This window comes from Aquarana catesbeiana, linkage group LG02, assembly GCF_042186555.1.
Source record: "Aquarana catesbeiana isolate 2022-GZ linkage group LG02, ASM4218655v1, whole genome shotgun sequence".
In the NCBI taxonomy this organism is placed as follows: domain Eukaryota; kingdom Metazoa; phylum Chordata; class Amphibia; order Anura; family Ranidae; genus Aquarana; species Aquarana catesbeiana.
Genome location: NC_133325.1, coordinates 399,522,872 through 399,536,969, shown reverse-complemented (window position 1 = coordinate 399,536,969; position 14,098 = coordinate 399,522,872). Strand labels below are relative to the sequence as shown.

The window sequence follows — 14,098 nt, the reverse complement described above, 5'->3', positions numbered from 1 at the left end:
CCCAGATCCCCTCTCCTTCAGGTGGCTTTCTTTGCTGGGCTACAGGGATCCTTGGTAGCCTCGTGAGCGGGGTCAGGGTCCATTTTGCCGTAGACGGCGTCTTTTCCCCTAGTGCCTGCTGACTTCTTATGTCCGGCGGCCATGATACGGTGGATAGTGTGCTCAGGCAGGCATTGCTGTGTTGCCCAGGACGGCGTTTTAGCAGGCGGGAGCTTCTCCTTTTACCCCGGTGCTCGTTAGTTATCTTCTCCCTCGGACGCCACGTGTGTGCGGGACTACATTTGAGGCAGCAAGCGCTAAGCTGGTGGGGTAGTGAGTCTGGTGGGGTCCCTTCCTCTCTGCTTCAGGGTGTCCTGGTGATCCGGTGTCGCTACCGGTGTGGGGGGTGTCCCATAGCAGTGGTAGCTCTTGGTGTGGTGGAGCCCCTTGGTCCCCTATGAAGTATCAGGAGCATGTTTCCCCACCTGACCCCCTCTCAGAGGCTGCAGGTCCCTTAGGGTCCCAGCCATCAGGACCGCCGTCAGTGCGTCAACGGGAGTCCTTTGTGTCCCGGGTGGAGGTGGCTCATGGGCAGCGGACTAGCAAGAAGCCTTCCCTGCCTTCCCCTGCTTTACCTGTCTCGTCAGATCCTGAATCTGATTTGGCCGCCGTGGACGGGCAGCCACGCTCCTGGATTTTTCGGACAGTGAGGATGATTTCTCTGCCCCGGTGGCTGCGCATGAGAAGGCGCTGGTGGACGCGCTGATTGCATCTGTGCAGGAAACTTTAAAAATGAAGGAAGCGGCTGCGGCGAAGGTGCCGGTCCCTTTTGGCATTTGCAAGCCGCCTCGCACAGTGAAAGTGTTTCCCTATCACTCCTATTTTGACAAGTTTGTCTATAAAGAATGGGAACATCCAAAACGCCCCTTTGTGGTCCCAAAGCGCTTCACTGTGCGTTGTCCCTTTTTGTGGAGAGTCTTCTCAAGAAGTGGACTCCTCCACCCATGGTGGTTCCCCCCGGTTTTTGGAATAAAGCCATCATGATTCCGATTGAAGAATCTGCAGCTTTTAAAGATCTGGCTGACAGGAAGGCGGAGTCTCTGAGCCGCACTATGTTCACTATTGTGGGTTCGGTGCTTCGGCCGGTCTTGCCCATTGCCCTGGTGTCTCAAACGCCATCGGAGTGGGAGAAGGCGCTGGGCCACGATCTGAAGGGTAATCAGTTTCCTCCTGCCTTCACTAAATTGGCGGACTAGTTGGTCCAGTGGCTGCAGTTTGTTAGTGATGCCTCTTTGGATGCCGCTCCCTTGCTTTCTAAGCTGTCTGTTTCAGCGGTGGTGCTTTGGTGTGTATTGTGGCTGATCTAACTGATCTGCCTTTTCAAGGCGATCGTTTGTTTGGGGCCACTCTGGATGATATCATTAAGTGTCGGGGGGGGGGGAGTACCTTTCTTCCACAGTCTGAAAAGGGGAAGGAGCCACGTTGCAAGCGTGGTGCTTCCTTCTCGGCGCACAGAGTTTTTTTTCGTCCCTCAGGGTCCACTGACAAGGACTCAGTCTTTCAAGCCCACCTCAGGAGGTTCCAAGCGACCCTCGGCAAACCGAAAGTGGGTTTTCCGGACCCCCAGATAAGGCCCGTTCGGCATGAAGGGGCGCCCTGACCCGCATCACGTTTGGGGAGAAAGTCTTCGCTGGTTTTTGGGCCCGTGGACCTCTCTGATGAACATGTGGGGCCACAAAGTGATTCTGTCTGGTTACAAGATCGAATTCCAGACTTGCCCCCCAAGCAGATTTTTTCCTTCCAATCTGCGTCTGTCTCCAGACCCGCTTGTTAGCCTGCTGGGGCGTGGTACAAGACCTGTTGCTTCAGGGGGTGATTGTCCCGGTTCTGGTGTCGCAACGTTTCCAGGGCTTTTATTCAAATCTGTTTACGGTCCCCCATAAAAAGTACGGTACATCCAATTCTGGGCCTCAAGGCCCTGAACCGCTTTGTGCGGGTTCGGAAGTTCAGAATGGAGTCCATTCGCTCAGTGGTGATTTGTGCACAACACCAGCGATTCCTCTGCTTTGCTGTGGGAGAGGAGCATTATCAGTTTGTGGTGTTGCCCTTTGGTCTCGCCTCCTCTCCTTGGGTTTTCACAAGTGTTGGCCCCGGTTCTGGCAATCCTACGCCAGCGGGGAATTGCTGTTCTGGGCTACCTGGGCGACCTTCTGTGAGCGGAGTCCCCTGCTACCCTGAGGGGTGACGTGGAGATCGCTATTTAGACTCTGGCTGATTTTAGGTGGCTGCTAAACTACCAGAAGTCTGCGCTGATTCCAGCTCAGAAATTGGTTTATCTGGGTTAGACTCTGGCCAGAGTGTTCCTTTCACTGGACAAACTCCAGAAGTTACAGGCGGCAACTCGCTTACTGCTGTCCAGCAGGTGGGCCTCCCTGCGGACTTGCATGCGGGTGCTGGGCCTGATGGTATCTACTTTCAAGGCGGTCCCGTTTGCTCAGTTCCATACGAGACCCCTGCAAAAAGATCCTGTTAAAATGGGACATATGTCCAGGATCTCTGAACAATCAGATTCGCTGGCCCAAGAAACCAAGGGGTCCCTGGTCTGGTGGCTTCGTTCCCTGGCTCTTCGGGAGGGAAAATCCTTTCTCCCTCTGTACTGGATGGTGGTCACCATTGATGCCAGTCTGTCCAGGTGGGGAGGAGGCCTGAGCTCTGCTCAGGGACGCTGGAGGAATCCAGGCTACCTATCAACATCTTGGAACTCAGGGCGATCAGACTCTGTCTGGATGCTTGGACGGATCGACTTTAGGGGCTCCCAGAAGGACAATGTCACGGCGGTGGCCTATGTCAACCACCAGGGAGGAACAAGGAGTGTGTTAGCAAGCCTGGAAGTAGCCGCCATTCTCCGGTAGGGAGAGCGCTCCGTCCCTGCCATCTCCGCCGTCCACATTCCAGGGGTGGACAACTGGCAGGCGGATTACCTCAGTCGACAGGTGTTGGACCAAGAGGAGTGGTCCCTTCAGGATGTGTTTCAACAGATATGTCTGCGCTGGGGCACTCCAGAGGTAAATCTGTTGGCATCCCGGATCAACAGGTGCAGCGGTTTGTGGCCAGGTCTCAGGATTCCCTGGCGGATGCCACGGACGCTCTGGTGGCCCCGTGGGGCCAGTATTGTCTGATCTACACCTTTCCTCCTCAAGCTTCTGCTGCGGCTGTTACACAAGATTAAGGCCGAAGGAATGTCTGTCATTCTAGTGGCCCCGGACTGGCCTCGTTGGTCCTGGTGCGCCTGGTCGCAGACTCCCCCTGACAGCTGCCTCTCAGGGGATCTGCTATCACAAGGGCCAATCCTCCACCCTGCTTTACCTTTGCTGGCTTTAACAGCCTGGCTGTTGAAAGCCAGGTGCTGAAGGATAGAGGCTTACCTGCGTCGGTGATTCAAGCACTACTCAAAGCTAGGAAGTCTACTTCTATGAAGCTATATCATCGGACGTGGAAAGCGTACGTTTCATGGTATGAGTCAGTGGGTTTTCATCTACATTCCTTTTCGGTGGCTCTGATTTTGACTTTTCTTCAGCGGGGCATTGAAAATAATTTGGCCTTGAGTACTATTAAGGGCCAGGTGTCGGCTTTGGCTGTTTTCAACGTCCCCTGGCTTCGCATTCCCTGGTGCGTACCTTCATTCAGGGGGTTCAACATGTGACTCCACCGGTGCAATCCCCTTTACCACCGTGGGACCTGAATCTGGTGCTTTCGGTTCTACAGAAGCCTCCTTTTGAGAATATTCGAGAAATTCCCCTGCTCACTCTATCCCAGAAGGTGGCCTTCTTGGTGGCTATCACTTCTACTCGCAGAGTGTCGGAATTGGCGGCCTTATTCTGTCGTACACCCTACATGGTGCTTCACACAGACAAGGTGGTTCTTTCATCCTTGTCCTTCGTTCCTTCCAAAGGTTGTTTCTGATTTCCAGTTGAACGAGAACATTGTGTTGCCCCCCCCGTGTCCCAGGCCGCAACATCCGAGGGAATTTGCCTTGCACGCCCTGGATGTGGTTCGGGCGATAAGGGTGTATTTGGCTGCCACTGAGTACTTTCGGGGGTCAGACTCCCTGTTTGTGATCACGGACAGGCCAAAGAAGGTGCTGTCTGCTTCCTCCTGTGACCATTTCTAGATGGATCAGACAGATGGTGACTCAGGCCTATTCTATCAGGGGTCGGGTCCTCCCTTCCCAGTGAAGGCACACTCTACTCGGGCACTGAGTGCCTCCTGGGCCTTCCGTCATCAGGTGTCATTGACACAAGTTTGCAAGGCGGCCACCTGGTCATCTGTGCACACTTTTGGCCGCAAGGTTCTGCAGTCTATCCCTCTTGAAGGGGTTTCTTTCTGTTCAAGATGGGCTCCAGTTGTTCTCGTTGAGCTCTGGTTATCTGGTTGGCCTGGTATTGGCTGCCCCACCCCTGATGTTTGCCACTGCTTTGGGACGTCCCTTTGGTTCTGAATAAGGAAGAGCTGTGTCTGTCAATGAACGAAAGAGAAAATGGGATGTTTGACTTACTGTAAAATCCATTTCTCTGAGCTCATTGACAGATGCAGCACCCACCCCTCTATGGAGTTTTAATACTTCTGACACTGCTTGTTACAAAACTGAAGGCCTATAGCAGAGAGGGGGGTGTATACCACCTAGGACTGCCCATGAGCGTAGCCAAGTCTTTTTTCTGCCTAGTGTCCTACTCCTGTAGGGGGCAGTATAACCCTATGGTTCTGAATATGGAAGTGGTTTGTCTGTCAATGAGAAATGGATTTTACGGTAAGTCAAAAATCCCATTTTCCTATTGGGTTGTGCGAGAGCAGGGACCCGCTCACAGGTATAAATTAGATTACACGAAACCGGAAGTGATGTCCTTTGATGCCCTGGAGAGGGGGGGGGGGGCAAAACGCTTCGATGCACTTCCGATCTTCCGAACCACTGACATCACTTCTGCCCTCCGTGGCACACCAACCAGCGGCACACCCGGAGCTCCATGCTGATGCCTGTTGTGTTTTGGTCTTTTGTAAGTAGCGCCTAGCCAGCGCAAATTTTACTTTCAATACAGTACTTCACTATCTGTTCGTTCTGTCTCCCACATGATCATGATCGAGCACCTTTGAATACTTGTGGAAATCAGCACAGTCAGTCTCCCAAAGAAAAAGTTTGTCTCCTAATTGATCCGATTGGATCCAAGCCTTTTTGACCCCAGACTGCAAAGCTGCGGGTCCTTGCCATTTGGTGAGTGGGGTCACAACAGGGGAGTGTGGCACACGGCACTGTTTAATTGTGGAGCACCAGCAATAATATTGAAGCACTTATGTACTTTTTGAGCACTTAGCACTTTATTTATACAGTTATTCATGCAAATCGTGTATATTCTGGTGTATTAATTGTATTCATTCACGTTTTGCAAGCGCTGTTTATATTGTTTTTTCACATGCTGCTAGCAGCCTGTCAAACTCTGAGAGGTTTACTGCTTCTGAATTTGGACAGTGCATCTAACATCTACAAACATTTAGAGCAGTATGCACTCCGGGATAAATGCCAACAGAGTAGCAAGTCCGCGTTTGACAGAGTTGACATACTGCTCTCAATGGGGTTGGAGAGTACACCGGTCCCTGCAGCTAAACATCAGAGCCTCATGCATTAGGGCTAACTGCCCTGTAAGTAAGCATTCTGTTGGAAAACTGAGCACAACATGTTAATGTGCTGAGGTGATGCATAGGGTAGTTTGTGGCAAAAGTCAGTAAAGTTGAACTAACCCTTTTTAAGGGCATAAAATGCCTTTATTTTGTTTTTACTTTGTTTCACCTTTTAATATTGCAACTGTGTCTGACAGTTACACGATTAAATGGTTGTCTCAACAGATGAATACTTCAGCCTGAAGGTGGCAGTGTTAACCGAATGCTTCCCTTTTTTTTTTTTTTATAAATGAAGCTTATCAAATCTGCAGAGCTTTGCACTCCATAGTTGTTAGTGAACAACATTAAGCATAACTAACTAGTTTTAATTGTTTCAAGCTCTTATGTGTGAGAGCTCTTATGGTCTGTGAACCCAGCTACACTCAGAGTGATGACTTCATTCTGACTTTTAAGTTCTACCCCATTGGGTAGTGGGAGATAGTATGCTGACTGACAATGTTGGCTTTAGGTGCTGCTTTTTGCAGCTTACAACAGGAGTGTCCATGATTCTCAGAAGACAAATTGCAGAGTTTTTCTGGACTCATAACTGGTTCACTTTGGTTTGCAGTATTTCTGGTGTCTAATCTATATTTAATGTACAGATCAGTTCTTTTTAAAAGTGAAATAGACAGTTCATTGCATTCATTTGCTTTTAGTTTCAGTTTTAATTTTTGTCTCTTTATGTTAGAAGGAAATATTCAGCTACTTCTAATGGAGTGTGTGAAGAAGAGACCTCTGACAAAATTCCATCCTGGGATTTTGTGGAAGCTACACAACGAACAACATGTACCTGTTCAAGGTAAAATAAAATCTAGAGGTTCAGTAGGATTTAACATACTTTATAGCTCTTAATATTATTTCTGTATATTTAACCCCTTCCCGCCGAGCGTACGCAGATGTGCGTACTCTGCTTTCCGGGGTTATACCGGGATGATGCCCGCAGCTGCAGGCATCTTCCCGGTACTGTTGTTTACAGCGGGCCATCGGCTATCCAGATATAACAACCGATGCGGCTAAAAGCCGCTCAGCTGTTATACCAGAGGAGCGGGAGGGGATGTCCATCCCCCCCTCCCGCCGCTCTTACCGGGCCTCCCGTGCCATCAGGAATCCCGGTGACCAATCGGCTGCCTCCAGCGGCTGGGGGCGGGCTGCAACGAAGCTGTGGGCGGCTTCATTCCATCCTTCTAATTGTAAACGCTTTAGCGACGTCATGACGTCACTTCCCGTTTACTCGGCTGCCAATGGCGCCGGTTTTAAAAAGATACACAGTATTCAGATTCGCCGTTTTCAGCGATCTGAATACTGTGAAGTGCAAAGGAGGGATCGGGGGTCTTTTAGACCCCCGATCCCTCCTTAAAGACTACCTGTCATCACCTATTACTGTCACAAGGGATGTTTACATTCCTTGTGACAGCAATAAAAGTGATCAAAAAAAATTTTTAAACACAATTTATAAAAATAAATAAAATAAGAAAAAAAAAATGTTTTTAAAGCGCCCCCGTCCCGCTAGCTCACACAGCAAAGAAAACTCATACGGAAGTCGCGCCCGCATATGTAAACGGTGTTCAAATCACACATGTGAGGTATCGCCACGATCGTCAGAGCGAGAGCAATAATTCTAGCACTAAACCTCCTCTGTAACTCTAACCTGGTAACTGTAAAAAAAATTTAAAGCGTCGCCTATGGAAATTCTTAGGTACCGTAGTTTGTCCCCATTCCACGAGTGCGTGCAATTATAAAGCGTGACATGTTTGGTATCTATTTACTCGGCATAACATCTTTCACATTATACAAAAAAATTGTGGTAACTTTACTGTTTTTTTTTAAATTCATGAAAGTGTCCCTTTTCCCAAAAATTTGCGTTTAAAACACCGCTGCACAAATACTGTGTGATATAAAATATTGCAGCAATTGCCATTTTATTCTCTAGATTCTCTGCTAAAAAAATATATATAATGTTTGGGGGTTCTAAGTAATTTTCTAGCAAAAAATACGGATTTTAACTTGTAAACACCAAATTTCAAAAATAGGCTTACTCATGAAAGGGTTAATGTCAGTTTGCCTTCTCAGAAAATGGAAAGGTGTTCACCCTACCCTGTTTCCTCTACATCTGTTCTAACCTCTAAAAACATGCACCATAGCTGCGTGCAGTATGTGCACACCCCAGCCTGCTGCCTTTACAGCTTAAAGTGGTTCTAAAGGCTTACGTTTTTTTTTTTTTTTTTTTTTTTTTTTTACCTTAATGCATTCTCTGCATTGAGCTAAAAACCACCTGTGACCAGGGCCCCTGAGCCCAGTCTTGATCCAGCACTGTGCTGGAGAGCAGCATTGCTCTTTCCCCCCACAGGACACAGAGGCAGCAGCAGAATCCCCCCACAGGACACAGGCAGCAGCAGGAGCCATTGGATCCTGCTGCTGTCAACCAAATCCTATGACAAGGGGGCAGGGCCAAGCTGAGCTGTATGTATCTATGAATGCAGGCAGTGCGAATTGGAATCAAGCCTGCTTGAGATTCCCCAGTTGAAAACAGCTATACAAAGAAGGGGTACTCACCGAAGTGCTGACAGGGGACCCGGAAGAGGAGGTTTGGGCTGTTATGTGCAAAACCATTGCACTGAGCAGGCAAGTATGACATGTTTATTTGAAAAAAAAAACCCCTTTAGAATCTCTTTAAAGGTGAGTGGTTGGGGGTAGTATTGAGGCTAAACCGCATGTATTTTTTTTTCCACCCCCTTCCTGCCCAGGCCAATTTTTTAGCTTTCAGCGCTGTAACATTTTGAATGACCATTGCGTGGTCATGCAACACTGTACCCAAATGAACTTTTTCTAATTTTTTTCCCCACAAATAGAGCTTTCTTTTGGCAGCTTTTATTTTTTGTGCTATAAACAAAAAAGTGACAATTTTGAAAAAAAAACACAATTTTTTTTTTTTTTTTACTTTTTTTGCTATAATATCCGTAATTAAAAAAAAAAAATTAGGCCGATATGTATTCTTCTACATATTTTTGGTAAAAAAAATGGCAATAAGCATATTGATTGGTATGCGCAAAAGTTATAGCGCCTACAAAATAGGTTATTGATTTTATCGCATTTTTTAGTATTTATTTTTTTTACTGGTAATGGCGGCGATCTGCGTTTTTTTTTTTTTTTTCTTTTATCGTGACTGACATTGTGGCGGGCAGATCGAATACTTGGATGCTTTTTTGGGACCAGTAACATACAGTGATTAGTGCTATAAAATTGCACTGATTACTGTCTAAATGTCACTGGCAGGGAAGAAGTTAACACTAGGGGGGCGATTAAGGGGTTAAATGTGTTGCCTAGGGAGTGATTCTAACTGTGGGGGGAGGGGACTGATTAGGGGAGGAGACTGATCGTTGTGCCTATATACTAAGAACACACGATCCCTGACAGGATGTGGATCTGTGTGTTTACGCACACAGATCCACGTTCTTGCTCTGCCATGAGAGATCGCGGGTGCCTGGCAGACATCGCGGGCAACGGGGCACGCGCAGCGGCTCCTCTGTGGCACGGCGGGGCGCGCGCCCCCTATACTGCCGGGAAGCCAAGGGCGTCATATGACGCCCGCCCAGAATGGGAGATCCCATCTGTGGACGTCATATGACTATAGCTGGGTAATGAAGTGGTTAAGACATTGTGCTCAGGCCCTATATAGTCTGAACTTGTTATTTCTACAGGTTTTAGATTGAGAAGATGTTCTTGTACATTGATCCCTTGGAGGGGATTGTTGTTGTGTGTTTTTTTTTTTTGTCAACAAAAGTGGAGTTAATCTTTATAGGATTTTATGATCTTTTATTTCAGGCATTGATTTCAGCAAAATTGTGTGGCTAATTACTTTTTCTTTCCACTTTTCAGGCACAAAAACCTTAAACAGAGAAATTCAGGTCAACAAGGGCAGGTGCCTCCTGCAGGTCCCCAGCAGCAAGCAGCTCAAAAGCACAAGACTAACGAAAAGCAGGAAAAGGGTGACAAGCCTCAGAAGCGCCCACTGACTCCTTTCCATCATCGAGTACCTCTTTTCGATGATGTTGGTATAGAAACAGACAATGCAAACCAGAGACTTGGCATTCGTTCCCAAGACAGTAGAGGACGTTTCTCAAACATTCGACCGAACGATGTAGCAAAAACACCACAGTTGCATGGCAATGAAATGAGCAGCTCACCTCCACCTCCTCCCTTGAGTCCACACCCTTGTGAGGGTCTTGATGGGGGGGAGCCCATTAAAAACCCATCTACCCCTCAGAGTCAACATTTTTATCAAATACCAACACCAGATCCACTAAACCCAGCAAAAACAATAGATGAAAGATTAGATGGCTTATCCCAAACCTTTGCTGCAGCATTCACTGAAGTCCTAGAGCCAACCGTGTATATTGGCACTGCAGTTCATCTGGAGGAGCAAGAAGCAGATCATACCTGGATGTATTACAAACTCCCAAAGAGAAAAGAGTCAGAGTTTCGGCCTCCACCACTTCCAAGTGATAAGCTGAAAGATGATGCTTTTGGTCTTTCTGCAAAGGAAAACATTACTTCAGTCACTGAGTAAGTCCTATATGTAAATATATGTGTCTGGAGTGGGAAACTTTTTCAATTGATTCCTGCTCATGTCTCCTGCCTTTTTTTAAATTTGGTATGGTACCAGCCTAATGATCCTACTGACCAGTAGGTTGTTACTCATAGAATCATAAGTTTGAAGGTACCTACAGTTTGCCAACAGCGTGTCCTGTATGTATGTGTGCCGAGATATGTTTGTGTAAAAAGTCTTGCCTTCTCACTTGATTGCTTTTTGTCTAATTGCAAGAGGGAGGTGGATATCTCCTCTGACTTAGTTTTGTGTTTTGACTAGGTCTAGACAGCAGGGGCTACACACTCCCAAATGCTAGAACAGCCGTGAATGCGCGTAAACCTAACAAGCTGACAATTGGCTTCCACAGACCCCCAGAACATTAGCTTCAGTAAAGCACTGGAGAAATCAAGGTCTCTAATAGACCCTGATATCTCATTAAAGAGAACTTTTTACTATAAATACATTATCACATATACAAATATTTGGGTGTGCAGATTACCAGGACCCAGTCAGACTACTTAAAAAAAACATTGAACCATTGTTTTTTCTATTTTGAAATCCAGAACTCAAACATGGGCTAAGTTCCCCTTAGGTGTCATGGGCAGAGTCAGCCTATTTAAGATGATTCTACAGAATATAAATACTATATATTCTTTGGCAGTATATATACTGCTCAGATATTTTAAAATTATGAATACTATCCTTCAGTCCTTTGGGGCAGTAGTAGACCTAAAGTTGTTGTGGCGTGTATTAAAATCCCAACTACCTTGGCAGTAACAACTGTACCAGACTTCAGCCAATACAATACGGCTGCTCAGCTATCCAACTTATACCATGTTATAAAGTTGATATTTATCCCTGGTTAGGGGACCATTAGTGTCCAACTTTCCTCAATTGTTTTATGATCTACTTAGATTGCTTCATGGATCCCCCACTATTGCAGCCCATCGCAGTCTCTTGTATCAATATTTAAATTTTGGGATTTGGCCATGTCTAAAACTACCCCTGGCTTCAGTCATACCCCTCTATGATAGAAAAAGTATTTACCAGAATTATTGACAGTGCCCAATCCCAGGCTATGGGTGTCCACGGCCATATACTTTCATGTACTTAATAATTGAGGGGTTAAACAATTTCATATCCTAAAGTCAGGATTCTCTCTCCCAAACAATATGCTTTTTCGCTACCTCCAACTGTGACATGCCCTGTAAACCCATGTGCTGATGGGTACCCAGCCCTTACATCTGTATCCCTCCCTGGAGGTCATAAGTGAAGATGAATCCTGTAAGCCAACCTCTGTGTTTACAATCTACTGCTTACTCCAGCCAACTCTAATTTTACTTATTCTATCAAGGCCCACTGGGAACAAGATGCAGGTGATTTAAATGTTGAGCAATGAAGGGGAAATGCTCGACGACCTTAAATTGGTATCTCTTAACCACTTGCCGACCAGCCACCGCAGAATGGCACGGCTGGGCGAAACAACGATGTGAAACGTCGCTTCGCCCTGTGGCCACTAGGGGTGCACAGCTCGCGCGATCACCGCCGGGCTCGCGCCACACCAAAAACCGGGATCTGTGTGTGTAAACACACAGTTTACGGTTCTCTGAGGGGAGAAGAGACAGATCGTCTGTTCATACAGAGTATTAACAGCGATCTGTCATCTCCCCTACACAGTCCCCTCCCCCGTTCAGTTAGAACACACACTAGGGAACACAACCCCTTGATTGCCGCCTAGTGTTAACCTCTTCCCTGCCATTCATGTTTTTACAGTAATCAGTGCATTTTTATAGCACTGATCGCGGTATAAATGCCAATGGTCCCAAAAAATGTGTCAAAATTGTCCAATGTGTCTGCCATAATGTCGCAGTCCTGATAAAAACCACAGATCGCCGCCACTACTAGTTAAAAAAAAATAAAAAATTAATAATAAAAATGCCACAAAACTATCCCCTAGTGTAGACGCTATAACTTTTCGCAAATCAATCAATATACGCTTATTGTGATTTTTTTTTTTTTTTTTTTTTTTTTTTTTATACCAAAAATATGTAGAAGAATACATATCGGCCTAAACTGAGGAAGAAAATCATTTTTTTTAAATACATTTTTGGGGGATATTTATTATAGTAAAAAATATTGCGTTTTTTTTTTTCAAAGTTGTCAGTCTTTTTTTGTTTATAGCGCAAAAAAATAAAAACCACAGAGGTGATCAAATACCACCAAAAGAAAGCTCTATTTGTGGGGGACGTCAATTTTGTTTGGGTGCAACGTCGCATGACCGTGCAATTGTCAGTTAAAGCGACGCTGTGCCAAATCTCAAAAAGTGGTCTGGTCGGGAAGGGGGTAAAATCTTCCGGGCCTGAAGTGGTTAAACTCGCCGATCACCTCACAGCTCTAAATTTTGCATACAGCATACATGACCCCTATGCATATGGCAAAATTTTGCCCCACACAGCCCATTCTGCCCGAAATTGCCCCGGTCACATTTAGTCACCTTACATGGCACTGTCCTAAAATTCAGGGGTTTCCTTGGCTCAGGTCATTCAATTTTTACACACCCAAATGGGTTCTCCACTATGCCTAAACCCAAAACCTCTTCCCTAACCCAGATACAGATAAGTACATGATCACCTTCTTGTATAAAACCCTATTCAACGCTAGAAAGCTTATCGCCCTTGATTGGATGCATGCTCTTCACCTGACACTTTAAGCTTGGATAGTTGAAGTTAGCACTTTGCTTCTTAAACTGATCTTTATATTAATAGGGGTTGTCCTAATAAATACAGTAAGTCATGGGACCGATGGTTGCCATCTTCAGACACATGTCATGTACCTAACTTCTCTTTTGGGAATTAAAAAAATGCCCTTTTCTTGGAGGTGCAATCTGAGTGACTTTTGGATTTATTTGTTGTCCAGATGTAAATCCTGCATTGCATGTACAGGATTTGATTTGTTCATCCCGATTTGTGTATTATCTTGCCGGCTAATCTTATGTGTTACTCTCTGTATCGTATATATCCTGTTTGCATTTTGGAACAAGTTTTTAATAAAGACCTTTTTTTTATGATCAAGGGTACAATGCTTTCCAGGCTACTGTAGAAATAGCCATAAATGCACATTTTTTTTTCCTGCTAAAACATGTGTATTATTTTTTTGTTCCTAAAAGGTGAACTTATTCTTTAAAGCAGCATCACTTCTACTAGGTACAGTACGTTTTTCTAAGCAGCTGCTGCAGAATGAATTTGGGACTGATCATTCATTTCACTGATAGTATTACACGTTGGATACATTCTGCCAGTACTTTTAGAAATGAGTCCATTAATTGTGATTGAATTCTCAACTTCATGTGCAGAAATGCAGCCCCAAAAACCCTGAACTCATCCAGTGTTATTTTATGTGTACATGTACACAGGTTTGTTTAATAATAAGGTTTTTAGGCAGTGGCGTTTATAGGGTTTTCTTTGAAGGCAAAAAAATTCGTTCAGGCGCTAAACGTGGTAACTCACGTTTCAGGAGAGGTTGTAAAAATGTCCCGTGTACATTAAGCCTTACCTGCAAGATACTCATCCTTGTACCTACTTTCAGGCCTTCAGCTTGCAAACTGTCATCTGTTACAGCCAAATAATTCAGATTTGCACTCAGCAGTACGATGTTCCTGCTGCCATTTTTCTGCACCCCAGTTCTTGTGTTTTGTGCATAGGTGAGTTGCTTGGCTTTGTTTGTACTTCAGAGGTAAGGCTTTTAGCCAGTTTTGGCCTTTAAAGTGGTTGTAAACCTCGGACATGAAATCTGAACAAAGCATATTCTATAGTGTCTACTTGT

At 45.7% G+C, this 14,098-nt stretch overlaps 1 protein-coding gene across 2 annotated transcripts in view; it reads left to right on the top strand.

Moving 5' to 3' along the window:
- MED13 (mediator complex subunit 13) overlaps positions 1 to 14,098 on the top strand; it is a 151,356-nt gene that overhangs the window by 58,884 nt on the left and 78,374 nt on the right. For both annotated transcript variants that reach the window (XM_073615258.1, XM_073615257.1), the window contains exons 8-9: positions 6,377 to 6,487; positions 9,565 to 10,251. In XM_073615258.1, coding sequence (XP_073471359.1) covers positions 6,377 to 6,487; positions 9,565 to 10,251 — 798 coding nt within the window. The remainder of the gene's footprint in view (positions 1 to 6,376; positions 6,488 to 9,564; positions 10,252 to 14,098) is intronic.